At 44.1% G+C, this 27,583-nt stretch overlaps 3 protein-coding genes across 3 annotated transcripts in view; 1 reads left to right on the top strand and 2 right to left on the bottom strand.

Annotated features, from left to right (window-relative positions):
* Positions 1–18,722, bottom strand: part of PEX14 (peroxisomal biogenesis factor 14) — a 70,238-nt gene extending 51,516 nt beyond the window's left edge. The window contains exons 1-2 of the mRNA XM_071767141.1: positions 18,505–18,722; positions 13,605–13,652 (exon numbers count right to left, since the gene is read on the bottom strand). Coding sequence (XP_071623242.1) covers positions 13,605–13,652; positions 18,505–18,540 — 84 coding nt within the window. The 5' untranslated portion in view covers positions 18,541–18,722. The remainder of the gene's footprint in view (positions 1–13,604; positions 13,653–18,504) is intronic.
* Positions 18,723–19,250: 528 nt separating this feature from the next.
* On the top strand, positions 19,251–23,357 carry DFFA (DNA fragmentation factor subunit alpha). Its single transcript, XM_071767140.1, has 6 exons — positions 19,251–19,578; positions 19,999–20,160; positions 20,277–20,401; positions 21,175–21,358; positions 22,093–22,247; positions 22,417–23,357. The coding sequence occupies exons 1-6, from the start codon at positions 19,266–19,268 to the stop codon at positions 22,627–22,629; spliced, it is 1,152 nt and encodes a 383-aa protein (XP_071623241.1). The 5' UTR covers positions 19,251–19,265; the 3' UTR covers positions 22,630–23,357.
* Positions 23,358–24,036: 679 nt separating this feature from the next.
* On the bottom strand, positions 24,037–27,222 carry CENPS (centromere protein S). The gene is given in 6 exon segments (XM_071767148.1): positions 24,037–24,324; positions 24,327–24,441; positions 24,742–24,808; positions 25,405–25,438; positions 25,796–25,919; positions 26,111–27,222. Coding segments are annotated over 6 exon segments (492 nt in total). The 5' UTR covers positions 26,219–27,222; the 3' UTR covers positions 24,037–24,280.
* Positions 27,223–27,583: the final 361 nt, after the last annotated feature.

Below are 27,583 nucleotides of genomic sequence, written 5' to 3'. Positions count from 1 at the left end.
AGGAGCAATTTCCCAGCAGGTCCTGGTGGCCTCAGCCCCTTTGCCTTCAAAAGCTCTACCCCACAGTGATAAGAGTCATGGGTGTTGAGATGATGCTTGAGATAAAGACCCAGTAGCATTGATAATACAACCAATGCAGCAGTCAGCATTAATCATTCCAAAATGCAAGAGGGCAAGGCCTGTGTCTCTTAAAACATCTGTCTCTCAATCTTCTGGTCTTTAATAAAATCACCCTCCCAGCCATAGGGTGTAACTGGAATTGTACATACGCATGTGCATGCAAAAACGTAAATGCATAAGGAGAGAATCAGGTCCTCATTAAAAAATGGAATAAATAAGAATTCACCAAGGAATTCTGCCAGAGTCTGATTTCCAGATCTGGTTTTGCTGCATTCTTGCCCACAGCCTGCAGAGTTCTGGGTGCCTCCCTATCCTTCTCCAGCTGCACAGTCCTCTTCAAATTCAGACTTCTTGCACCTATAATTACTAGGTGCCCTGTGCCAGGCTCCTTTAATTAACCAACCCAACTCTTCTCCCTTTGGGATCAGACTAAGCTCTTTTTTATTAGTTCCATCATTAGTTCCAGCAGCATCTAGGTCTAAGCAGGATACCTTCTACCACTTTGTGAGTGCGGCTGTAGGGTACAAATGACCTCCTAAGCACCTAAGAAGAGGCAAAGAAAGAAGGTCTATGAACCAACAGCAAGTGGCACATGGAGCTGATACACTACCTTTCAAACTTCATTACATCAGCAAAAAAGACACAGTGCTAAATCCTCAGGAAAATGCCATTCATGAGGGAGACCTTGGTGTGCCAGTTTATGTATAGCACTCTGCTATAGTGCTGAAGGCACTTGAGTCCAAAGAGCAGAGAGGCAAGATCATTACTTGTCATCACACGGGAGCCAACCTGGTGGTTTGCAGGGCTCCAAGAAAGGGCTGAGCATTCCTGGAGAGCTCTATTTCTTCAAGCCTCACTCTCTCTAACTGAGTTATCTTACCAACAGCTAGGATGGAGTCTGAATTACAGGCCCCTTCAGTGCCCTAAAAGGAGAGGATTCCCATTTCACTGTTCATACTTAAGACTTGATGGTCCTGTCTCCCAGGAGAACTGAGAGCTCAGAGTTCAGATACTGTCTGAACAGCTCTTCCTCCTACCCTGCATGGGACCATGGAATCTCTTGCAGGCAGTTTCTTCAGCATTTATTGGTATTTTACCTTTACCTGAGACACTTTCTCTGAAGCTGTTTCATGTATGTGTTCATGCATGTGATGGAGAGAAAATGAGAGGTGAATAACAAAAGAGCTGGTGAATGTCCTGGGATTTCTTAGGACAGGCAGTCACTCTAGTTGCACAGCTTGACTTCCCCAGAGAGTTTTCTCAAGGAGAAACCAGCCATCGATCTTGGGACACACAACTTCCAGGACCGTTCCTTATCTCAGAACAGCTTCTGCCACGAATTCCTGAATGCGCTTTAATGTTTAAATTATTAAATGCATTAATGTATTTACATTATTCAAGTCTTATGTGCATTTTTCTAAGATAATTTATGTATAAGAGTTTGAATGTCCATGACTGTTAATGTCTACAACCCTTCCTGTTCATTATTGATTCTGGAAGAGAAAAAAAAAAAGGCAGTGTTTTAATGCCTTATTTTTAATGTATTAAGAGTCTGAATAAGTGCATTCTCTTTTTTCTTTTGTAATTTCATAATTTAAGTAGTGCATTTATTAAACTGACACAGTATGAATTGTGGTGAAGTCTGGCACAGGTCCATGCTGCCAACGCAGCCCAACCGACCATCACGCTACTCTGCAAATCAAGCACAGGCTCAGCTCCTCTGATGGCAGCTTTAGCTCCCTACCTGAAGTCAGAAGGGACAGAGACTACAAAGAAGTCTTTTAAAAACACATTTTCTTTGCTATTTACATGGCTTTTCTCTGTCATCTCCATTTTAAGCCAGTGAAAGTTTTCTGATGCTGTTTTAATGCAAACATTAAAATGGTTTTTGAATGAGCTCTAACACATACTACAGTCAAAAAATTTCTGCAGTACCTTTTAAGTCCAGTGGCTCCAAAGCTGTTAAAAAAAGAAAACTAAACTGAATATAATTTTGTTGTTCCAACACCACAGCTGCACACATCATAAAGGCAAAAATTTGCTCACAGCTTAATGTTCACAGGCAAATTATATACAGGAATCAGGTCACCTCCACTGTTGAACCACAGACACTTCTAGAGCAGAATGGAATAGCTCTTCAGCAGAAGCTGGACACCTTGCATGCCACTTTGGGAAAAGAATGTTACAATAGGCAATAGAAACTGCAAAAAAATTTCAGCTACCACACAACAGAGCTACCTCCACTCACTCCACCCACACATAAATGGTGCTGTATGGACATGCACTTGATATATAAATTATGTGTAAATGCCTTAGATGTTTATAGCCAAAAATACTACTCTCAAAGTCCAGTTTTTACTGCCAGACAAATCCACCGCCAGCTTTGCCTCCACAGAGCAACAGTGACACCCGATGGCTTTCAGCTTAACCTTCGGACACGAGTTCCCTGCGAGAAAAATCCAGGGGCTCCATTTCCTCTGTCACTGTGGTAGCCCCAACTCAAATCACCTATCAGAGCAACTCATCAAGAAGCTGAACTGCAGAGAGATAAAACTTGCTGTACGTAGGCACTGGGTGTAATTATGAGTGTGTGCATAAGTTTCACAGTACACTCTGCATAATTACAGCCTTGCCTGGCACAGTTGCCAGGGCGAGCATGAACACACACGCACACACATAATGTATGCACAATATTGTGCATATGGACTTGGGAAAAGGCAGAGAAGAGGGAAAGTTGCTGGCTGTTGTTTTAAGAGCTGACTCTGCCATTTCTAAGGTTAAGTTTGTGTTTTTTTGCTACTCATTACCATTCTTTAACTGTTACAATTTATATCAGCATATAATGTTAAATAATTACAGGGAGCGGAGCTCACTCTAGCGAGGATATAAATGCGCTGTGGGATTCTACAGATTTAAACAAATAACACTCACAGCAGGGGGTGAGCAGATGAATTAGCATTAATATCCTGCCTGGGAGATCCCAGTGCAGTGTTATGGCTTAAATACAGATCTTTTCTGTAACAGTCAATATGACAGCTACTAGCCATACAGCCTGGCACATTCACTAGTCAATATAGCAGCTGCAGCTGAAAGAATGCCCTTGTAATAATCCATACAGCAGCCAGTTAAAATAAATAACTTCCCTTTAACAGTCTATATCACAGCCAACTGCATTAAAACCTTCCCTTTTAAGGTCTATACAATAGTCAGCTAAATGGAAAAACTGGCATCCTTCTTGGCAGCTTCAGAGGGAAGTCAAGCATCAAATGGGCTAGGGACTGAACTCTCCTCCCATCTCTTGTGGGATGAGGGGGGTCCCTTCCATATCATGCTGGTGGGGAATCCTGCAGTGCTGCTCTCACAGCTTCCAGTTAAAGTTTTGTGAGAAGATTATTTAAGTCATCACTTCCCTACCTTTCACAAGCAATCGTGTTCATTTGAAAAAATAAAGACCAAAACCTATTTCTTTCGTGATCAGACTAATGAATCAGGTAGACCCCAGATGGCCACCAGTAGCCAGCATGTATATCCATATTTCCTCAGGGTAATGGCAAGATGTTTCTCCCAACACTGTCACCATTACAGACGTCCCATCCCAGCCTAAGAGCAGAACCTGAACTTGAACTCTCTATTTTAAATCAGTAGCTACTTCTTCCTTTTTTTACTTTCTAAGAAGCAGCAACAGGCCGACGTAGGCTGGGACTCTACGGCCTTTGGACTGCCAGAGCACTTCATTTTGCAATAGCAGTTGCAAAAGCCCATAATATAAATCATGATAGAAATGGTTACAAAGCATCCAAATCTGAAAACTGAACTGGAGGGGAATCCATGACCACAATGAATTCTGTCATGAGGCCACTACATACAGTTTTTATATCTAAGGTCAAATTCTGCTCTCACATATATAGATTTCTTACTGGGTAAAGCTCTGTTCTTCTGAGACAGAGTGGTTGTATATTTACACTGCAGATTCACTGACCTACAAAGCAAAAGCTGTAGAACTCTGCAAATTAAAACAATGCTTCTTGAGACAAATTATAAAGTAAACCACAAAAAGCTTATAAAGCACATAATACTGAGCTTACAGTTTACAAACTGTTGTACAAGGAGTTATAAATCTCTAGAAAATTAAATGTGTATATATTTTCATATTTTCCATACTGCTAAGAAATTTTATTGATAGGGAATTCTGCCACTAAAATACTACACTTGCTACTTTCTTATACAAGAAAGGAGATAGATAACAATTTATTAGCACTTGGTATGATAAAGCAGGAATAGCATTTATTCTTTAAAACTACACAAATGAAAAACATCTGCCTGTTTTCTTTTTAAGAAACCTGTCCCTTTGAGTATATATTTAAAAACATAAACATAAACCAGGAGCCTACAATCCCACCATATGTTTGGCACCTGGAGCCTTTAAGTAATTGATCAAGAAAATAAACATTTTTTCATGTAACAGGAAAAAATTATCTCTAAATTTTTTCACACTGTCAATGCTTTAGTTTATTTTACCTCAGATTTTAAGGGCAGTTTGCAGATACAAACACATTCTAGCTCGTAGCCTCTCAAAATAAAATTAAATACACACCACCCCTACTCCAGAAGTCATGGTTTGAAGCTTTGACCGTATTTTGCAAAATGACAGTTATTAAAAACAACAAACATGCATCACAGTGAGTCATCTGGTTTCCAACTTCTGAGTCAAAAGGGGCTGATTCCACACAAACTGAAACCTGGCTCTCTGACTACTTGCATGTTTAACGATTTGTATCTCTGCACCACAGCTTCAGAACAGGATGTGGAAGAAAAGAATAAAAAGGAGATGGGAGAAAGGGGAGGCAGGGGGGAGAGAAAAACCACTTCTTTACTGGTCCCAGTGTCATTGCAAATAAAGACCATGTCAAGATTTAAACCATAATAATGGAAAGGCTATAAAGGTCCCTGCTATAATGTTTCCTCTGATATTCCCTTTCATAAATGCTCTCTTTATATTGCATGCTTTGCAATAATACATGTAATGTTTGTGAACCAGCCCCGCTGGGGAAGCTGTATCATATGAAGCTTGAATTCATAGAATTCAACATTAGGAGCTAGACAATTAATTTACCAGTTCCTCAACTTTTGTTAGCTGCACCTATCTTCTTCAACAGAATGCAACAAACATGAGGAGACAAGTAATCTAAGGCAACCTCCAAGTATGCTGAGCTGGAAACAGATATGTACCAACACGTGGACATGAAGTATGGAGTTACCTCTTCCTCCAATGCAATACCTCTTTGGGTAAGACTAAAAGCCTCTTCCCAGATGCTACATGTATTAGCAAGAACCCCAAGCTTGTTCACAGCTATGCCAGTTGGATCAATAGCATCCTGAGCTTCCTCTTGGCAGTGACAGTGGAGGACGTCAGTGCCAGCAGTATCTGCACAACAGATCCCTGCCAACACCAGCTCCTGAGCCTCCTGATGGCAGGGCATAAACCCAGGCACATGGGGTACTGCTTGCAATACCTCTGCCATTTTGCACATGCATAGCAAGACCCACTGCCTTCAGGTAAAGCATTCAACTGCAGGGAGCTCACCTCTGAAGTCCCAGAAGGAATGACAATCAGCAGCCTGAAGCACCTGCATGCCTGGCAAGAGAAGTACAGAGAACACCCCTCCACAAGAATTTAGGATCAGAGTGGAATCCCATGGAGCTTTAATATTGAATTCCCCAAGTGGCATGACACCAGGATACTTCGAAGCATCCTGGCTGCTTGGTAGCTGACCATTAGAGTGAGACCTAAGTCCATCTTTACAGCATTGTGGCAATGTGATGTTAAGGAAGGGGTTGTCAAAAATATAGTGTTAAGGGGGGGGGGAGGTGAGCAGACTTGTCTCAGTCTTGACTGTAATTCTCAATCATGCACAGAAAGTATTTATATCCCGTTGGCAGCATGTGTAACCAATGCGACTCTTCGTGTCAGACCTGTCAATTATGGGCTTGACTTATGAGGAAAGATTAAATGAGCTAAATATGGAGAGCTTGGCTGAGACCAGGATGGGGGTGGGGGAAGAGAAGAAATGATGTGATAACTGTCTGCAAACATCTGAAGGGTACAGATGCTTAAGGAGGAAAGGAATCACTTAGGGTGGCACACAAAACAAACAGGAGAAGCAAGCTGGAAGGAAGACTCAGGAAATTCCCCTGTATAGAAGGGAAACTCCATTCCAGCAAGATGCACTCTGCTGTAGAACTGTATCCCAAGGAATACAGGCAATTCAGATGCTTGACAAAACACTAGGAAGCTGACAGCAGAAGAAAATCCTGTTCTGACCAAAAGATAAAACAGATAATGTAAAAAAGTGGGGCATACAGTAAGTGTGGCTGATGACATGAAGCCCTCTCACTTGCTTCTCACAGGCTGTAAAATCCTTTTTACTAAAAAGCTATGCATATTTTAATTGTTTCTTTTCCAGAAGGGCAATAGTTAAATAGCAGTGTGTTACACAAACACTACATGCTCTGTACAATTGTAACAAAAAGTGTTTTGTAAACACACATACAAAACCAAACCAAACAAAAAACTATAAAGATGTTTGGAAGGATTTGCAATGTAAGTGACATGCAGAGAAATACATGAAGCATGAAAGGCAGGGAAAGTCTTTTCTCCAGTAAGTTGTTTAGGAACTCCAAATTTAAGAATTTTACCAATTCTCAACTTACTAGTTTGGCAAATCGTGGTTCTGAAGGTGCTGGTGTCACAAGTATCTGAAGGATGTATGTGTGTGCAACAAAGTTGGGGAATGTTCTTTCAAGTCCTTGAATAAGCCTTTCTGCCTTTTGTGCCTTGGTTACCTTGCTTCTTTAACATGATGAAGACGCAACATACCCTTTGCTCTGAGGCACAACAAAGATGCCACAGACATTGCATGGTTTTTTATGGCATGATCTCACAGGTGAAAGTAGGAGGAAGCCAAGAAGTGAAGAAAATTATCACATAGAGGCAGTTATAATTTTATAGGAATCACTAGCTGTCACTAGAATCCTTTTAACTGCAGTAACAATGATACAGGCAGCATCCGGATATGGGCAAAAAGAATCCAACTGCTCAATGGTATTAGAAGTAGGAGAGGAATTAAGAATCTTAAGCAACACTTCCCAGGTTAGGAATTTAATAACGTGGAGTCAAGAGAGATTCCAAAGAACAAGTCTCCTGTATAAAGTTATTCTAAGAAGCTAAAAGGGCAGACACTTCTGTGAAGTTCTTAAGCTGGTCCCTCCTCTCCCAAAGCAGAAAGAACTGTGAGCAATTGCTGCCCTCTACAAGTTGTTCTGCACATAGCAGATTTTCCACACACATGTGGCTGCAATGATACTGCTATCTCACCTTGATCCCCTAACCCATCATTACCAAAGTGCAGACTGTGCAGGCACCAGTTTGAAATTAATAGGTGCCCTTTCCAGCAGCTGGGATGCACACAGCAAGGTGCTCAGCTGCTCCCAAAGCTTTCTGAGCAGGCACAGAGCCAGGCTGCCAACCAATACAGAGCAGCCAGCTGATAGCAAAGCAGGCCATGATCTGTAAAAAATTTATTGTAGGTGTAGCACATTTAGATCTCTAAAGCATTACATGAACATAAACACACAAAAAACCCCTCATTTTTCTCAAGGAGGATAGATCAAATTATGTTAAGTACTTCCTAACTGGGTGCCAGTGTTTTTTTCCAGTGTCACAAAGCACGATAGCTTCCATTTTAACTTCAGTGAGAGATCTGGGATCTCTGGAAGTCAAATCATACTTAACATTAAAAAAGATTCTAACCTAACTTGTAGTACTTGAATTTCCTTGCATGGCTTGCAAAGAACAAAACACACAGCTATTTTAAAAGTATCTTAAAAGTCTTCTGACCAGTAATGTTGGTTTGACTGAAAGGCAAGTAGCAATTGCTTTCAGAGCTCTCTTCTGCACAAGTGCATCAAAAAGATTATAAGCTGCTAACTTGCCACACTGTTAGTAATAGAAAATGACTCTACCTGTCCTAATTGTTATGCTGCCTCACCCACCAGCTCTGAAGTGTTGTTTAACCTGTACACTCTTAGGGACAGGCAAAGCCATAATTACATTTTGTACAGTCTGATAGGGTCTTAACCTGCTTTGGCCTGTAACTATTGCAAGTTTCGAGCTTTCATACATTAACATAAAGCTACAACAAAAGTTATAACCCAAACTGTTAGAGTCCGCCCTCTTTTAAAATTGGGACTTAAAGGAATTCCAAGAAAACTTTTCCATTGACCTCAGACAGGCAATTTAACTTGAGATGACCATACTCAGTACATAAATCTGCATTTGTGCCTTTTGCACGTATTAATACATTTGTCTAAATCAAGGACTTGCAGGAACAACAAAAGAAGTCAATGAACACTCAGAAGCTAGAGACAAAACCAGGTAAAAACTCAATAATCTCCTATTTATCAGATGGTCAAATACAAGAGAGGTCTGCTTAGAAAATCCTAGAACTGTCCTTGCAGCAAATGAAAGGATATTGCATAAGACACACACCTCTGGCTCCCAGTTCCTGACCCAATAAAACTGAAATCTACACATCAGTTGCCCTCCACAGCCTGGTGGAATTATTGTCCAGCACTGGGAATCCACAGCGACGTGTTCAGGACATCCCCAAACAAACTGAAGCATTATCACACCACCGGGGTTACTGCCTGCACGGGAGGTCACAAAGCTGATAGTCTCTCTCTCTCCCCTGCTGACAGTGGTAAATTATCCTGACTAATGTTTCGCTGGGGGCTATAAGTTAGTTGCCTACTGACTCTGGCTGTCTGGAAATCCCCTCAGGATAGATTTACTTTTAGAGAATCATTGTGTGTAGGCCACCACTCCGAACAAACCCATAGTGGCAGCTAGAAAATTTTTACAGTAAACAAGTATAAATCTTGTCTTCAACAATAACGGGTGGAAAGCAAAAAGTGTGGTGGGGAGAGTCTCTCCAGTCCACTCCAGTCCCTCACATCATTTATGGAAACAAAAGTTCTGAAGAAGAAGACCACATCTTTCCACAAAACTAGACGAGGATCTTTGGACTGTAAAAGAAAGAATAAGGATACTACATAGAATCCCTTGCTTCTCCAGAAAACAAAGTTTATAGTCCAGAAAACAATGTAAGACTTTACTTATGCAAATACCCTTCTTATCTTTATTTCAAACAATTTCAGGTAAAGGAGAATTATCAAAAAATTCCCATGTATCTTGTTTTCTACAGGGTTTGGTGAAGCAGAAGGAGTGACTACTACTTCATAAGAAGGGAGATAAGCACTCCCAATGTGGCTGAATGTTTATTCATAAAAGTGGACTGAGTACTCTTAACTAAAACGAGCCCCACCAAGCTTCTTCAATCTTATGATGTTCACATGTTAAGGAGAAAGGTATTATTAGTGTTAGCCTCTGTCAACTTCTGATTACACTGGTTACAGCCAAAAGTAGCCAAACTCCAAATCTCAATAGCAAAGCTCCCTCCTCAGAAACCTAAAGTAAATTCTCTTTAACCATAGGCTACACAAGAGGAAGCTTAACAGAGCAGATAAGGTTTAAAAGGAGACAATGAAACACAGAGGATCTAAGAATTCTGCTGCCAGTCACTGAATGCTAAGCACACAGCTCCAGGCAGCTGAGAAAAGGGTAAGAAACAGTTCAGTTTCAAAAGTTTTATCCATTATAAAAACATATAACAATTTTTGCTGGTTGACTTCCAAGAAAACCTAGCAACTGAATACAAAAAATGTAGAAGAACTAAATATGCCTGTAACCAAGCTCCAACATCCTGGTTTCAATTTGAGATCTCAACTGATGGTTCAGGAAATCAAAGCTACAAATGCCACATGTGTTCAGCATGGACACACCAGCTGATGTGACTGTGCCTGTGGATACAGAAATGACAAGTGTCTTTTGCTCTCCATTGTTTTCATTATTCCTCAATCACCAAGAAGAAGCAGTGTCCTACAATCACTTTTAAACAATGGATTACACATGCACAGCCAGAGGCTTTTCCAAAGACATAAAAGGGGCAGAATGAAGCCCCTGAAATAGAAATTACCTCATTTACCAGGCCAACAGACTAGATCTCACATTCATGTCACCAGCTGAATCTGGCTAAACAGTTAACCTGTATATCTCAGCTTTTCTAGAAGATGGGGATAACACAGATATATTCCCTAAAGATGATAATTAATGTCTGAAGTGCACCCTATGATGTTTGCACAAAAAGAGCTGTTAAAAGTATTCTGCCCATTACCTTGACCCTTAAATATCTGAAAATCACTTTAACAAAGGATGTGGAAAAGGCACAAGAGCTCCCGCACACACCAAGAGACTATACACTAACTGCTGTGGAGGCTGCACTAATTCTTGCTACATTGTACCCTTTTGGCAGACTGTAAAAAAGGGAACAAAATGTCCGGGTTTCAGTGCTAACTGCTATCACCTGCAGCAAGAAGCAGAAACAAACAGCACATGCTGAAAGTAAAAGTTAAATAATCCTGCAAAAGAAAATACCTTTCTCTTCATACCACGTTTCAGGAATTTTTTCAACTTTGTGAGAAACCAAGGGACTGTTTTACATTTACAACCAGTACTTTTATATTTACAAGCAGTACTTTTCCCAGATACCAAGCACCAGCAAGGGAGTGAGTGTTTTGTGGAGAGAAAAAAACAACAAACAAAAACAGACCAAAAAAACCAACAAGCAAGCAGCATATGGAAAGGCATCACTTACAAGCTCTGCTTCCTTAGGTTTTTTCCTACATCCCTGGCCCATGTTAGGGGCTTTCATATGAATAACCTTCATAGCTGTAACTAGAGCAGATTCAGCAGAAAGCAAAGGCCAGCAACAAACATGTCCAAGCCCTTGAAAATGTCTCAAAAGCAGCAAAGAATGGTTAAAAAACTACAAGACTCTGCTAAGGAGACAAAAAAAGCTAAAAAGAGAAGCAGAAAAGATCACATAATTACATTCAAGAGAGCAGTGGGACAAAAGAAACGAAGATCTGAAAAGAAAAGGTAATTTTCTAACACTTTAACCTCACAGAAAGGGGGGTTATTCTATGCAGTTACATCTTTTGCACATCCCAGGACTTTGCTTGGAGTGGTTGCAAAAAGACAGAACTATTCCAGTGCCAGCAGTGTTCACAGGATTATCCAAGGTGGCTGCACAAACCAGCAGAAAGGGATGCAGTACTGTTCACTGATAAACTGGACTCAAGGAGAAGCTGATCCCACACTGACGATGACAAACGTGGCTGTAAACAGCAGCAGAGCGAGATGCTGACACTCTGCTAACACAAGGTTACACTTCCCACTCTGGAGCTACACGGCAGATTTTAATGGGCCAAGACCGACAGCGAGGGAAATGAGTGTCCGCTCTCTGCTGCAAAAATTATTGCTGTCCCCATCCCCCTCCAACTCATTCTCCACTGTCAGGACTATAACACAATGACCTCTTATTAGGGAGTATTTTTCAGTTGGGACAGTTTATTGTAAGGACACTGGATAACTCAGGGGATTAATGGCATGGAGGTGGAGTCCCTTATCTCCAGTTTGGTAGTTCAAAACATCGAACACGGGTTGAAGAAAGAGCAATTAGGAGTGTGACAGGAGTTTGTAGGGCTCAGTAAGGCCATAAACTTGAGCAAGCTATGCTCTGAGACCCAAAATGCAGGACACACAACATGATCTTGCAGAATGCTGAAGTCCTCTTGCAAACAACTAGGAATCATTGCTTCTGGATTTCCATTGAAAGCAGCAAGCTGTGGGGGTACAGAATACACAGAAGACAGTGCCCCTGAGCTGAGAGGAAAAGGTATTTAGCACCTTGTGCCCACTAGAATCCCAAATAAAACACAAAACTAGTCTATGTTGCCATCGGCTGAGACAACACGAGATGTTTTAATTCTTTTCCTACCTCCCAGTTGTGTGTGCCACCTCTGATATGTTCCAAACAGGTCTCAGTCCTATGAAACACTGTGTACTTTCAGTCATCCAGTCAACTGCTTAGCAGCAAAGCTGAAGTCAGCACTGATAGGCCTGAGCACATGGCTTCCCTGTACAGAGCCATTTGCTGGATTCAGGCCACAGTTTGTCCTGGTGTTTCTGTAAACATTTTTATGACATGGTGCCATGTGCTTACAAGTCTGCTTTATGGACCAAGATCTACTGCACGCATGAGAAGGCAGCAGGCATGATCCTGGCTACAAAGAAGTCACAGTGGTGTGGTGGAAGTTAGATCATCTGGCTCACAGAACTGAACTGCTCCTTTAATAAGGCTTCTATAGATACTCAGCTGGAAGCAATAATGACACCCAAGCAAATGTGACACAGACAGTGAGAGTTTAATATTTAAAAAAAAAATTAATATAAAAATAAGAATAAAGCCTCCACCTTTCAAACAGCTCTAATTAGCTCACAGGAAAGACTCACAATTGTGACAGGGAAGTTTGTGTTAGCATTCTTTAAATAAATATTTTATGTGGTAAGAATTCACACCTATACAGAAAGATACACAACTGCTATGTGCTTCCTCTGAGCAATTCTTCTGTTGCATATACATATAAGAAATTAATTAAATCAAAGGCAATATTAGAATCTGCTTTGAGAAACAGAACAAACTGTTGACCAGCACAGGCTGCAGTAATATGCTGCATGCTATGACCTTCCCAAGGGGGGGGAAACAACCAGCCCCCAGAAAAACAAACCACCATATCTATCACAAAGCACACGGTGTCAATAACAACTGCAAGTAATCTCATGTACAGATGTCTATGCCATTATGGGATGGCACAGCATTGCTAGAACAGAAAGATTTTCACTACAGAGCTTAACAGAATTCACAAACAGCCCTTTCATTAGATGCATTTTACTGACCCTTCCCAGTTCACCATTTTATGGTGTCACCATAAAAATGAGAACAAAACAGGATTCTCTTAGTTATCCCCATACACAAAAATCCCAGAGCTCTTTCCAATCAGTTCTAGAGTGAAAACACTGGACCACAGGCACTGCCAGCTGCAAGACATTTCTAAGCTCACTCAGAGTGCATCTGAAAATAAAGACAGTTTGAATGAGCAGCAGAGGGGTTTTTATTAGACAACTGCACTAAGAATCTCTTCAAATTATGCTGCACAGGTCTTTCTTCAGACTCTTTACTAAATAAGCACTGATGAAGAGCATATATTGCATACACTGAGGACAGGCAGTCTGTGCTCAAGGACAACTCAGTGGCCTAGGTGACCCATGTTTAACCCCAGAAAGACAGGAGGTTATGGCTGCAGGTCAGAATTCAGAGGTCAACAGCAGGGCAACAAAAGGCAGTTTACACCTTTTTCACAAAGCACCAGCTCCATAGAAAAGCAAAACAATGGATGCAAAATGATGCAGGGAAGAGTATTATATTATCAGCAATAAATTATGTGCTGCTTCTTGAAGAACTTACCAGTGGCTCCCGAGATGCTGCATTTTCAGTCGCAGGGCAGGAACCAGCCTGAAAAGCAAAAGTAAGAGTGAGGTTACATTGCCACCTGATGGGCACAATTAGAAATACATCTCTATTAGGACCACTTTCTACGAGTAGGATTTATGCAAGCACACTTTTTGTGTGTTTTGTTTCTGCTAGCAGTAGCAGTTCTGTGATGGACTGAGACAAAAAGGTCAGAAGCACTGAAAAAAATTAGTTCCAGCAGTCCCCGCTTGAAACATCAGAATTAGAATCATAGAATGGGCTGGGTTGGAAGGGACCTCAGAGCTCATCAAGTCCAACCCTTGATCCACTCCCCCCGTGGTTCCCAGCCCATGGCACTGAGTGCCACATCCAGGCTCTTTTGAAATATCTCCAGTGACGGAGAGTCGACCACTTCCCTGGGCAGCCCATTCCAATGGCTGAGCACCCTCTCTGCAAAGAAATTCTTTCTAATATCTAACCTAAACTTCCCCTGGCACAACTTAAGACCATGCCCTCTTGTCTTGTTGAAAGTCGTCTGGGAAAAGAGACCAGAACTTACTCTAGGGAGCCAGCAGGGAAGAGCCAGAGAGATTACTGAGAGACTACTAAGGCAGATGCTAAACACCTTACTTTGTGTACTAGGAAAGGGATGGTACACAGGAGGGAGGTGAAACTATTTGATCAAAGCAGAGCAGCAAGTCAAAGACTGGACAAAGCTTAAAATCCAGTAATTTCCACTCTCCAGGCCCACTTTCAGTTTTGCTTCACTCACTAATCAAGAACAGGTGTAACATTTTAGCATAGTCCCATGTTTTACAGAATTAGTCTGTGCTTTTCTCCACTGCCTTTTTCAACTCAGTGTAAATAGCATATATCAGCTCTCCTCAGATAGAGACATCTAAATTTTATCATAAAACACATTTGTCTTGGTCAGCCAGCTACTTTCAATTGGGTTCACTTGACATCAGGATGGTCTAAAGCATATTGTCTTTGCTGGGAGTTTTTTAACTTAGGAGAGGTAACACACACTGGTTACCTCAGTGGTTTAAAAATGCAGTTTTATGGTAATGAAGACAAGTTTTGAGGCTCAGTTACAGAAAAGGGATCTTAATCATTAAGTATAAGGGAAGATAAAACTTTCAAGTGATAGCATCAAGGTCTTTAAGTGACTTTTTGTCCTCCAATTGTATTCACCTTTTTTATGCAATAAACCACACCTTCAAAGTAACTCAAGATTATTTTTTCTTCATCTACAAAGCACACAAAACATAGAGACAAAACCAAGCATTTACCACAAGAGGGTGCCAGAAACACAAATGCACTGCAACTGTGAATTCCAGACATCAGCAGCATCACCAGGGCCCAGCCAGATCTCACTGCAAGGTAGTAATTTTCTAGAGATGCCCTTAGTCTCTTCATCATCATTTTTTTCCACACTATGTATCTGCAAAAATTTCAGCTGCTAAAAATTCAGCTGACATAATCACTGCAAATATCAGCTTCAACACCCTACTGGAAGGCACACTTCAGGATCTGTCTGTAGTAGAGACAATGCTATGTCATACCAAGAAAAGGGCACTTCTCTCTTCAACCTTGTCACTGGCTTCCCATTTTTACATGCACAGTGTAACTGCTTTTCAAATAGGAGACTCAACACATTAATATGTCTTGCATGATTTATTCATAAGTTAGCTGATCTGTTTATGTTGTGGATAAACTTATGGAGGTTTTGCTCTGTTTCTTCAGTTAAATCCCAGAGCTCACACAATAAAGTTCCTACAGCTGTTAACTACTATTTCCATGGAATTATTTCTTCAAGCCACTTGTATTAAGTATTGAGCTTTCTAAGAAAAAATGAACTGTGCTATTCTGTAGCATGTTTCAAGGAAAATTCAATGCATTTTAACTACTTAAGCTGACTTTGCAAAGAGAAAAACCACAAATATGTGATGCAAACAGTTAAGTCAGAAAAGAATGAAGGAAGAAAGAAACCATGACAGAATTCATATCCTCAGAAAATTCCCAGAGCATCCTAAGTTCTGGAGCTTGTATGTTATGTTGTATGTATTTCAAAACCTCTGGTAGAAATGCTTATTGCATTTAGAATATAATTCTATCTATGTAAATGATTTCATTTGAGGTGCAACACTCCTCCCTCCCTACAGTGCTTGAGGCAATATATTAATTCATGAGAATGAGAAAATTAAACTAAGAAAAACAGATAATAAGCCAAAAGATATCTGACACTCCCTTTTCAGCATCTCAACTAACTAGATTTGTAATAGGAAACATGATAGGACCCAAACATAAACACGTTATGCAAGGCAGTGCTACTACTCATAGCCTCATGTCCAATGATTGGGCAATAAAACATCATCAGTGGTAGAAAGCAAATATTTTTTAAACTATCTACACATTTAGTGTGCAACAGGAACAACTTTTTCTCCATATTGATAAGAGGTGTCAAAACTGCAACTGTTGCATAAGAGGACTGGCATTTACATTCTGCTAGACTAATAAAAATATTGACACTGTTTTGTTTTATTTCATCATTGTTCCCTTACAAATCCATCTACCGTGCTATATATTCCTGTTACACTCTTTTCCAGCCAAAGCTGCAAGAATCTCTCAAATCCCATCCAACTCAAGAGAATTTAAGAGCAATGCAGACTGCTCAGCTGGAGTTCTGGCCAGGGAAGGTACAGCCCACGTAAGACCCACCCCAGATGCTGGGGATGGGGGTGTCTGTCATCAGCAGGACAGACAGGACAACGCTCCTGTCCTGGCACAAGCACACAGGGAGGGGAAGGAGGAGAGTTACCACCTTCTTTTGAGGTAAAGCAACACTAAATAAATGTTTAAAAAAGGGTGCAATGGAAGGATACCATAACTAAACTCAAAAAACTTGAATGGTTCTCAGGCAAACACATTTGCCAGTTAACCAGATTTTTATTTTTTTTTTCAGACACCTCTAGTCAACTGCCTTGTAGAATGCACAGAAGGCTTCTGGATCACTCAGGGGTAGTTTCAGGTTTCCTCATTCTGGAAGCAGTCATTCTAAGCATCAGGAATGGACTATAATGCCCATATCTCAAACTACAACTAGCAAAAGCACACAGCAGATGCAAAACTGACCAGCAAGCCTACTTTAAGTTTGTTAACTTGGCCTTCTACAGTCCAGAAGATTTGTTCTTCTTAGTCAGAGTACAAATCTTATGTAATTTATTTCTATTTTAACAATTTCTAGTTCAACAATGTCCAAAATAAAGGGAAAAACAGAGAGGTTTACATTGATTTAGTCAAATCTGGATAGATTTGAATGATTGCACATGAAAGTGTGTTGATGGCAGACTTCTGTCTGTTTTCTTCCCTGATGCTGAAACAGCCAGACCTCTGCTCTCCTGCAGGCTGCAGGAGGGCCCTCTATAACCACCTAAAAGATTTTACAAAATTCCACTGGTATCACATACTCAGGAGTCTGTCTGAGACAGTGGCAAGATAAGAGTGCTGCCAAGATGAGACTAAACCTTACATAGGAAGAGCCAGCAATGGAACACAGGTTACCCAGGATCAGGGCAGTGCAAGTGAGCAGAAACCTACACTACATACAACTACATCACACTTCCATTTCTCCCTTTGGCTGCCCCATTCATTTCAAGTCCCAGATAAAACATATCTTAAGCATTTGGTGTGTTCCTTGAGCATGCACTCAAGCCAGTGAACTTAAATTTCTCTTTTACTCTCCCCATTCAGGTTTTGACAATACTTACAGCACATCACTGCTTTACCCTTTCGTGCTGCTAGTTCAAAGATCACTCAGTTGCAAGGTAGAAACAACATTTTATCTAACTAACTTATTTCAAAACCCAGATGACACATAAATTACCTCCTTTTTCTCTGGCTGTCCTTTTTTGGTTTGTTGTTTTGGGTTTTTTCTCCCCCTATTCAAGTGCTTTATTGAGTTTCACATGCAGACCCTAAACTGAAAACATATCTACAGTCTGGAGGCCTGGCCTGAACAGCTCTTCCAGTCAGAAATGCTTGCGGCTGTCCAGAGAAGCCGGCCCGGGTCACACAGGGCAGGACACCGAGCTTCAGAACGAATTCCCCCGAGATGAGAACCTCCGAGATGCTCCTGGGCACATGAGGTGAAACCCGGACACACGAAGCAGGGCGCCCGGGCCCTCCCCAGCAAAGTATTGAAGCGCTCCGGTCCCACCCGGGCTGCAGCCCCCCCCCCCCCCCCGCCGGGCCGGACAGAGGCAGCGCAGGGCGCACCTCAGGGAGCCTCTCACCAGCGGCCACCGCCTCCTGAGGGGCTCGGCCCTCCCTCGGCTCTCCGCTGCCGGTGCTCTCGCCAGGTCGGCGGCGACAGGGCCACATGATGGGGACAGGGCCACGATGGGGACAGGGCCACACGATGGGGACAGAGCCACACGATGGGGACAGGGCCACACGATGGAGACAGGGCCACACGATGGGGACAGAGCCACACGATGGGGACAGAGCCACACGATGGGGACAGGGCCACCAGGCGGGGTGAGGGGGGGAGCGCGAGCCGCCCCCTCAGCGCTGCCCGTTACGACAGGTGTGGGGGCGGCGCGCGGGGCGGCGGTTGGCGGCGCGCGGGGGGACGGTTGGCGGGCAGGCCGCGCGCGCGGGGATGCGTGTGTGTGTGCGGGGGGGGGGGGGGGGGCGGGAGAAAAGCGTGAGGGGAGCGGCCGGGTGTGAGAGAGACTGCCCGGGGAGAGGCTGCGGAGGGAGGGAGGGAAAGGGAAAACAGGGGCGCGGCGGCCTCCCCTCACCCGCTCCGTCCCGGAGAAGGCAGCCTCGCCCCATCCCGCCCCACCGCCCCCTGCCCGGGCCGAGCGGGCACAGCGCCGACCCCGTTTACCTGGCTGGGCTGCTCCGCTTGCTCCGAGGAGGCCATCTTCCCAGGCCCGGCTAATCCATCCCCGGCGAACCGATGGAACGCCCTCACCGCCGCTCCCGTCCCGCGCGGCCCCACCGGCTCGCGCCGCAGGCGGGACGAGTCGAACGCCGAAACACCGATGAGGCCGGCGGGAGTTACTCCTGTCGTGAGTTTCCGGCCTCTGCGGCCGGGAGCCAGGGGCTGGGCGGGTTGCGTGGGCTGGGACACGGCGTGGGCTGGGACACGGCGTGGGCTGCTCCGTCCCGCCCTGCCTGACAGGAAAGTTTTCCTTGCCTGATAAAGCCAGGCGGCCATCTGCAATCCCAGCAACCCTGGATGTTCCCTCTTGCTGGGTTCCTTTCAGAGCGCTCTGCTAAGAGGGAAAAACAGCTCCGGGCTTGGAGGAGCAGCAGGTGAGGAACCCTTGGGAGCCCCAGGCCTTCCCATCCCAAGGGAGCTGCACGCCGGGACGGATCTAGACTCATTAAGAATGGAAGTGACCTCTAAGACCATCAAGTCTCGTTTATAATGTTAATATAACGCTAATGTTCTGTTTATAATTTCACAACCGGCACACTTGTAAGGGAACGGGTTGTTTGAATATAACTAAGTGCATGGGCCGCAATTTCTTGTTTTACAAGTAATTAAATTCCTTACAACGCTAAAAGCTGTTTTTTAGGCTTATTTATAGCGGTTTTTTCCTTGAACGTACAAGTTCTGCAGGAAAGGCAGCAGCCAGGGAGATGACTGAACAAGGACGGTGTGCGGGCTGCTCACTCCGCGCCGCTCCGAGGGCGGGATGGGAACACATCGCACAGCAGAACATTTCTCAGCCGCCTTTACCCCCCCATCCTCCTTCCCCCCGAGCCCCCCGCACTTTTCCGGCCCGTTATGAACCGCAGAACTCGGGCTCCCGGCCGCCACCGCGCCCCGCCCGGCTCCGCCCCGTCCCCTCCCGACCCACGGCCATGGCGGAACCGAAGCGGTGTCTGCTGCGGGACGGGAAGGACCAGTACGGCCTGGCCGCCTCCTCCTTGCGGGAGCTGCGCCGCAAGGGTGAGGCTCCGCGGGGCGGAACGGGGCCGTCTGCCGCCCGTTTGAGCCCCTCGGTCCCCGTGTCGCGGGTGGAAGTGGTGGGGTTGGGTCCGGTCCGTGCGCTGGAAGCGGGAGGAGAGCGGGGCTCCGGGTGACGCTTCCCCCCGGGAGAAGGGAGAGGAGGTGGGTGGGGGTAAAGGTCTGGAAGTGGCTTCGCTGAAATGCGCATTTCCGCGTCAAGGTTTGCATCAATAATGTAGTTCCTGGAGGGGAAAGTCGTGAGGATGTGGCAAAAAAAAGGGCTGATGTGCAGAGCTGGGAGGAGACGGGTCCTGCTCGCTTGCCTGAATCCCTGAGAGCTGCTTGCCTTTTGCCATGAGCCTAATAAAAGGACAAAGCATAAGTCACTTCTGTTATTTCAGTATTTTTTCTGTGCTTCAGCTGGTGACGTTCTGGCTATTGACAAGGCCAAGGAGCACATCACCTTAGTTCTTGCAGAAGATGGCACCATTGTGGATGATGAAGATTACTTTTTGTGTCTGCCATCTGACACCAAGTTTGAGGCACTGGTTAATCAGGAGTATTGGTCTGGCACAAGCAAAGGTACCCTGTGGATAAGGGAGTATGGAAGGGGAGGGGTGTTTGGAATACATCTGCCAAAATTAGGCTGTCTCAGGTGGATCAGGAATGACCCATAAAACCAATGACTCTTGTGTCAGACAGTGGAATAGCCTCCTTTCCCTTGGATGAAGTGGACAGTGCTGCAGAGAAGTGGAAGCAACTGGCCAGACAGTTGAAGAATGACCTGTCCAGTATCATCCTGATGTCTGAAGAAGACCTCCAGGTACAGTGGGGAAATCTCTAGTTCCTATCCTGCCCATCATCTGTTTATCTCAGTAGATGGGAGAGAACAATAAGTAAACAAGACCTCAAGCTTAATTCAGCTGCTGCTGTTTGGTGCTAAGAAGCAAATTTCTCCTTCAGGGGAAATCCGGGTGTCTCGGGGAGGGTGGTCTTAATGACTGATTGTCCCTCACAGCATGTCTTTCCAACTCTTGACAGCAGGAAGGCAAAAAAAATCAAGATTTGGCCCAATGGCAACTGAGGTGGGCTTCTTCCTTAAAACCAGGCACCTGTGTAATGCATCAAAGGTGAAGGTTGAGCAGCACACCAAACCTGTCTGCTCCAGAGGGCTTCCAAGAACTGCTGTCATTTTCCAGAGGAGATTTATGAGTATCTGGCTGCTTAACACCTTGTTATGTGGCAAGGCATGGTGAAAGCCACCTCTTGTCCTCATGGAGTGTCCCAAGGGCCAGGCTGTTGGCTTTGGGTATTTCCATGCACTCTTCGGGGTGATTGTCAGGACCTGTCATGATTTAAAATGTACATATGGTTCCACACCTTCCTGGATGCCTTCTGGCTTCTTGGTGAATCGTGCTGGTTGGTGGAGAGCCACTTGCAGCCTCATAACTGGGCTGACTTGCTGTGACAAGAAAACTTGTGAAACACTCTGGGTTTCATGCACGTGGAGGCTCTGTCACCCAGGAGGCTGTAATCAGTGTAATGGAGGGAGTTACTCATCAGTCCATGCAACAGGAGCATTCTTCTTGTTTTAAGGTGCTTATTGATGTGCCATGTTCAGAGCTGGCAGAAGAACTTGCCCAAAGTGAAACCAAAGTGCAGGGACTGCAGGATGCCCTGCAGCGTGTGCTGGACAGACGAGAGGAAGAGCGGCAATCAAGGCAGGTCCTGAAGCTCTACCTAGAGACCTTCAAAAATGAAAACAGCGAAAAAGCAGCAGGTAGGGAGGCTGGAAAGGGAGATTTTCAGAGGTGCCTGAAATAGCTGAGTGCAATAAGTGAGGCAGAGTGAAAGACTGGAGTGATTCACTCGCATAGCAGCTGTTAATGTGGTGGGTGTAGTAGCTGGCATAGTGTAAGAATTCTCTGACTGGGTATGGTCAGGAGTCTTCTTGTTGCTGTGCCACATTTCATCCTTAACATTATGATTTCCTTAAGTTAGAGGATGTACCTAGATAGAATGCTTGTTTTTATTAATCTAAAAACCATCATAGAATCATAGAATCCTAGGGGTTGGAAGGGACCTCAAAAGATCATCTAGTCCAACCCCCCCTGCCAGAGCAGGGCCCCCTAGAGTACATCCCCTAGGAACGTGTCCAGGTGGGTTTTGAATGTCTCCAGTGAAGGAGACTCCACAACCCCCCTGGGCAGCCTGTTCCAGGGCTCTGTCACCCTTACAGTAAAAAAATTTTTTCTGATATTCAACTTGAACCTCCTATGCTCCAATTTACACCCATTACCCCTTGTCCTATCACTGGTCACCACTGAGAAAAGCCTAACTCCATCTCCCTGACACTCACCCCTTACATATTTGAAAACATTGATGAGGTCACCTCTCAGTCTCCTTTTCTCCAAACTAAAGAGACCCAGCTCCCTCAGCCTTTCCTCCAAGGAGTCCAGGACACTTTTTTGTCCTCTATTTATCCTGGGCTATAAAAATTCTGCTACTTTTCAGGATCCAAGACTGTATCAAGAAAAGAGATGGACGTGGTTGACACAGGCACCAGGAGTACAGATGCATTATTCAGAGGGATGCTCAGTGATGACATCTGGGCTGTTCTGAAAAAGAAACCTTCTCCAGAGCTCTTCTTGAACAGTAAAGATCTAGAGGTGGGTGTAAATCCTCCATGGGACAGATGATGAAAGTTGGGAACAGCTTCAGTACCCAGCTGCCAGCATTAAACAGGTGTCTCATTACTGGTGGTGTTAATATGTGTAGAGGGGCTAGTGGTGGAGAAGCATCAGTAAAAAAGACTGTTAAAAACCTGTTTTTCTACAGCTGGTCTTGAAAGAAGACACACAGATCCTGGCCTCAGTTCTAGGATGGGACAAGCAGAAGGCTGAAGCTCTGCAGCAAGCCTGTAATCAGGAGCTCTCCAAGCGTTTAGAACAAGTGCAGGCTTTACATTCCCTGAGGAACACATCAAAGGGCAAGAAAATGGTACCCAGGGGAGACTGCCCTAGTTCAAAACGCAAGAAAGAAGACTCCTAGTGCTGCCTGCAGGTTTTTTTTTGGTTGGGTTTTCTGCATTAGATTCAATACAAGCAAAGATACATCCAGGGAACCATAGTTTTGCTGGTCATGCTGGGGTTTGGCTATAGAGGACTAAACTCTGGACAATGAGGTTTAAACTCCTGTGGTGATTCAAATTATGTGTAACCAAAGGGATTTTGACTTTTTGCAGTCTATTAGAACAATAGTATTGCTAAACACAGCATGTAAGAGTTCAGCTTTGAATACCTGGTTGGGAGCCAGAAGCTTCCATGTGATAATGATGGATCTCACTGCTGAAGCCCCAGGCAGTTTGCTTGCTTTGTCTTCCCATCCTTTCCACTGTAAAGACCTCTGGAAGACACTTGGAGGCACAGTTAATGAACAGGGATGAGGGGTTAGCCAGCTGCTGTCTGGCTTTGAGCTCCAGCCTGGGATCTGGGAACTTGAGTTCCCATGCTAGTTGCATTGGTTAAAATAAATTCAAAGTCCTTAAACTTCAATATCTTTTCTGTAAGGAACCTTTGCCTCATGGACCAACTTGTAAAACACAGCAAAGGTGGAAATCCTTGCTTTGTAAGACTGTGGAGCAGACAACTTGTATTTGGACTGTCTGTATTGCTTTCCTAATCATTACTCCAGTATCATGATGCTTTTTTATTAACTGGATTATTTTTAAATTTGTTAAAGTCTTTTTTATTTCTAATATCATTAAAACCTTTTTTCCTTGCTGTTGGACTAGTTCTGATATTCCCACCAGTGGTTATGATTAAAGAACGTGCCAAGTACAGTTTTACCTTAAGGGTAGAGGAAAAAGAAAATAAATAGAGAAGCACTTTGTATTTAACATGTCCAAAGTATAGGGGTAGGATGCATGTTCATACTGCACCAGAACTCCCACCTGGCACAATCTGTTCTCTTGTGAGGGCTCAGCAAGAGAAATACTTTTTAAGTCTTTCCTCTCTTGCTGCATTTTTCAGCATTTCGACTATCCCTGACAAGCATATTACTGCTTCATAAAATTTTTCCACAAAGTAGCTTAGGCAGCCTTCTCATTCCACTTGGATACATTTGTCTCCTATATTCGATCTTGGAATGTTTCTTTTTAATCCACATTCGGTCGGTCTCTGTGATTCCAGCAGAGGGCAATGGCGATACATTTCTGATGGCCACCCCGGACCTGGGTTACTGCAGTGACATTCAGAAATGTAATAGAAGTTATTCCAGGTGAAGATTGGACACTGGCAGTGTCACAGGTACAACAAAACACCCTTTAATTGTCAAGGCAAGTGAGAGAGATGGCTATTAAAAAATACTCAGAATACCTAAGCCAAAGTATAAAATGGAAGCAAGGAGGAAGTCAGTCACTGGAGAAACCAAGTATCAGCATGGAGGGCGTTGAGAATGTTCTGATTTAAACTCTTTTTATTTAAAGCATTTTTAATAATAGTAAGATAACTTTTGTGAGAAATTAAGGCATTTTGGCTTTACTGAATTCTGAAAGACCTTTCATTTTGAGAACCAAGAAGTCCAACTAATGAGGTTCACCAGAAACCCAAAGATTCATTACTGTTGCTAGCTTGCTAGAGGGATCTGTACTAGGCTGACTTGGGTTCCCCTAGGAAAATAAGAGAAAATTACCAGAGAGACATTACTTGATAGCCATTTTGTAATCTTCATTTTCAATCACAGCTCTTCTTGTTCCCCAGAAGTTCTCTCTTCCTTAGCTGCACTGGACTTCCTTTTCTTCCTCTCTTTTTGTTCCATGTTACTTGATGCAAGCTCCTCACTCTTCTGGGTGATATACTTCAGCTGAGGACAATAAATTAATCAGTCATCAACCAAGGAACTTCATTTATTCATAAGAAACTAACAGGGCAAATTGTTATTACCAAAAAAAAAAAAACCAAACCAACCAAACAACAGACACTCCAAAAAGGCTGACCATCAGCTGATATAAAAAGGCTGATATATCAACTAATTCCTGCATGAAGCCCTCAGTCTAAGCTGAAGCAACAGTTCTTTCATCATCTATAGCCTTCATTCAAATGCTCTTAGGAACTAACCAGTTAATTTAAGATATTGTGAGACAGAAAATACACTGAATCTTACCAAAGAATTGCTCCTTCTAGCCAGAAGCTTCACATCATCTGTGGTGACTGTGCTTCGTTTTGCATGCCTGCATAGACAAAATACTCCCTAATGTGTCTGCCAAGATTGGTTCTAAGAGGTCCTACAGCACCTGGATTAGAACACTAAGCTTAATAAGGACTCCAGTAAACACAACATGTCTATCTTTTCCACTGTAACACACAAAAAAACTATTTTACAAGATTGCACATCTAAATTCCCACACTTCTGTGTAAAATAGTAGAATCTGGCAACCAGAACTTCAAGTAACACTGTTCCATTCTCTCGTATTTGCCAGCAGGTCACTGTGTTTTGATTCCTTAAAACATTCTCTGTCCTTGGAGCAACCAGATGAACCACAGCACATCAATAAGCATTTGTCACCCCAAACCATCCAGTCCTGCTGTGTATCAATACATCTGACCATTCCATACAATCATTAACCAATCACATGTACCACATAAACAAACTTCCCAAGAACCTACAAGGAAATATCTATTTCCTAGTTCACAGTCACTATTTAATAAGCCAATAGAACCCTTTAAAACTTGACTTAGAAGACATACTTTAAAAATTATCTAGTTGCTGGAACTGAAATACAAAAAAAGGAAAGCTTTTGTAACAATCAAGCATTCCAGTACCTACCTTGCAAACATTTCAAGGTCTTTTGCGAAGTTCTCTGGAGAAAGCACAAATATACAACGTATTTTAAAACAGTGAGTAGGAGGAGGCAGAAGTTCTAGCTGCTACAAAGATACAAATTATCCAAGTTAGTGATGAGAAGCCACCACAACTTGCTGTGTGCCACTCTGTTGCACGGCCGGGTGGCCTACACAGCATTTCCATGTAAACTTAAGTGCTTTTTCCAGCACTGAAAAACAGAATCACTATTTCTTGTACTTTTAGAAAAATAATGCAAGAAACAACTCAGCAGTGATGCCTAGTTCCAGTGCTTTTTTTTTTTTTTTTTTAAATAAAAAGCATCGTTTCCCACCAGCTGCTCTTGAACAAACAGACAACATGCAAGCTCCTGTACCGCACTGCCTGAAGGTGATCTCTGACAGCGCTGCAATGGTTTGTTTGCTGAACTCCATCTTTTTGTCTTCTGCCACTTCCCGGCACAGGCAGCCAGCCGTGTAGTGCACCGCAGCCTTCAGCCTCTGGAAGGATCCAAGGCAGCGACAGCTCAGCTCCCGCCCAGCTCATCCCCACCCTGAAAACATCGGCGGGCCCCCACACCACGCACACCCCCTGCCCCGCCGCGGCTCCATCTTGTCCCGGCCGAGCCGTTCCCCGGTGGCTCTGGGTGCCGCGGAGCCGGTCAGGAGGAGGGGATGCCCACCCCCCGTACCTGTGTCAGCAGCTGCCGCTCCTCGCCCTCCGCCGCCATGGCGCTTCCCTCAGCCGCCCTCACGGGTTTCCCGCCCGGCGCGGAGGGGCGGGGCTGCGCCGCCGCCATCTTGTGAGTCCCCGCCCCTCGGGAGCTCCGGGCCCCTCCCTCCGCGGTACCGGCCCGGGCAGCCCAGAACGCGGTACCGGCCCGGCCCGGCCCCACGCCCGCCTCGCTGCTGCTGCTGCCGCTGCTCGGGGTGTTTTATACCGGCGAGGCAATATGTCCCGCAGGGCCGCCGGCACAAGCCGTAGCTGTGGGCATGGCCCGGTTGTAAGCGGTGCTGCCAGCATCCATCCGGTACCAACGCGGTACACGAGGGTTCTGGACCCAGCAGGACCACTGACGATCGCCCCTCGGGAATTAACGCGTAGGAACGGCGGAGAGCAAGGAGCAGCAACACGAGAGGTGTAAAGCAGCAGCGGCTGCTGTCCCATCCCTCCCTCATCCCTCCGCGGTTCAGTGCAAGGAGAGGACAGCCCAAGATAAACCCCGAGCACGCATTGCTGACCCTGAGGAGCTGTCAGCACAGCAGAATTCCTGACAGAGCAGGTATTTTGTCAGCACTAATATCAGACCAAGCACTAAAACAGATTTGTGGGATTATCCCATTCCACTCCAAAACACAGCGCCTATGCACACAATAAACTGCAGAACTGTCCCTGCTGTCCACCACAGCTTCTGATAAACTTCTTCTGCTGGAACACCAAATCCATAAATGCTGGGACAAATCCACCAAGAAGTTCACATCCCTCCTGTTACCACTGTTGCCTACAATTTGTGACACATTTCTTTCATGAAATCCCTAAATCTTACAACACTATTTGCAAAAAGTTGCATTAAATTGGAAGTAACCTGCAGAAACTAATGGAGCAAAAATTTAACACAAAATCAGTGCACAGCACAGACCTTAACACTTCAAAGGTTGTGAGGGAAAAAAAAAAAAGATACAGACAACCAGGTCAATTTTCAGAAGTCCTGAAGATGACTGACAGTGGGATTGCAGGAAGAGATACCAAATTTGCATGCTACCTGCCTTGCTATCCATGGGAGGAGGAGGCAAAAAAAAAAAAAGGGAGACATGGGGAAAATAGTGAAATCAAACAGCTCAGCCAGCAGTTTATGCCAGAATTTAAAACTGGGAACAATAGTTGAAGGGAGAATGGCTTGGTGCCAGGAATATCAGTCAACACATTTGACCTGCATTCAAATTTCTCCATGATTTATCCCACCCTCCACCCATTCTTAGAAAACAAACAGCATGAAAAACTGTGTAGAGGAACACCCAGAAATTAACCTCTAAGGACCACATCACTGTCTGTTATGAACAATGACAACCAAAAAAAGGCCTTTACCTCCCTGGGATCTTGTATAGCATTACTGTGCTGTCTGCCACTCTCCACATTAGCAGTTATTGAAATGCAGTCATCTTTA

Source organism: Heliangelus exortis, chromosome 23 (assembly GCF_036169615.1).
Source record: "Heliangelus exortis chromosome 23, bHelExo1.hap1, whole genome shotgun sequence".
Taxonomy (NCBI): domain Eukaryota; kingdom Metazoa; phylum Chordata; class Aves; order Apodiformes; family Trochilidae; genus Heliangelus; species Heliangelus exortis.
This window is presented reverse-complemented; position numbering and strand designations above follow the sequence as displayed.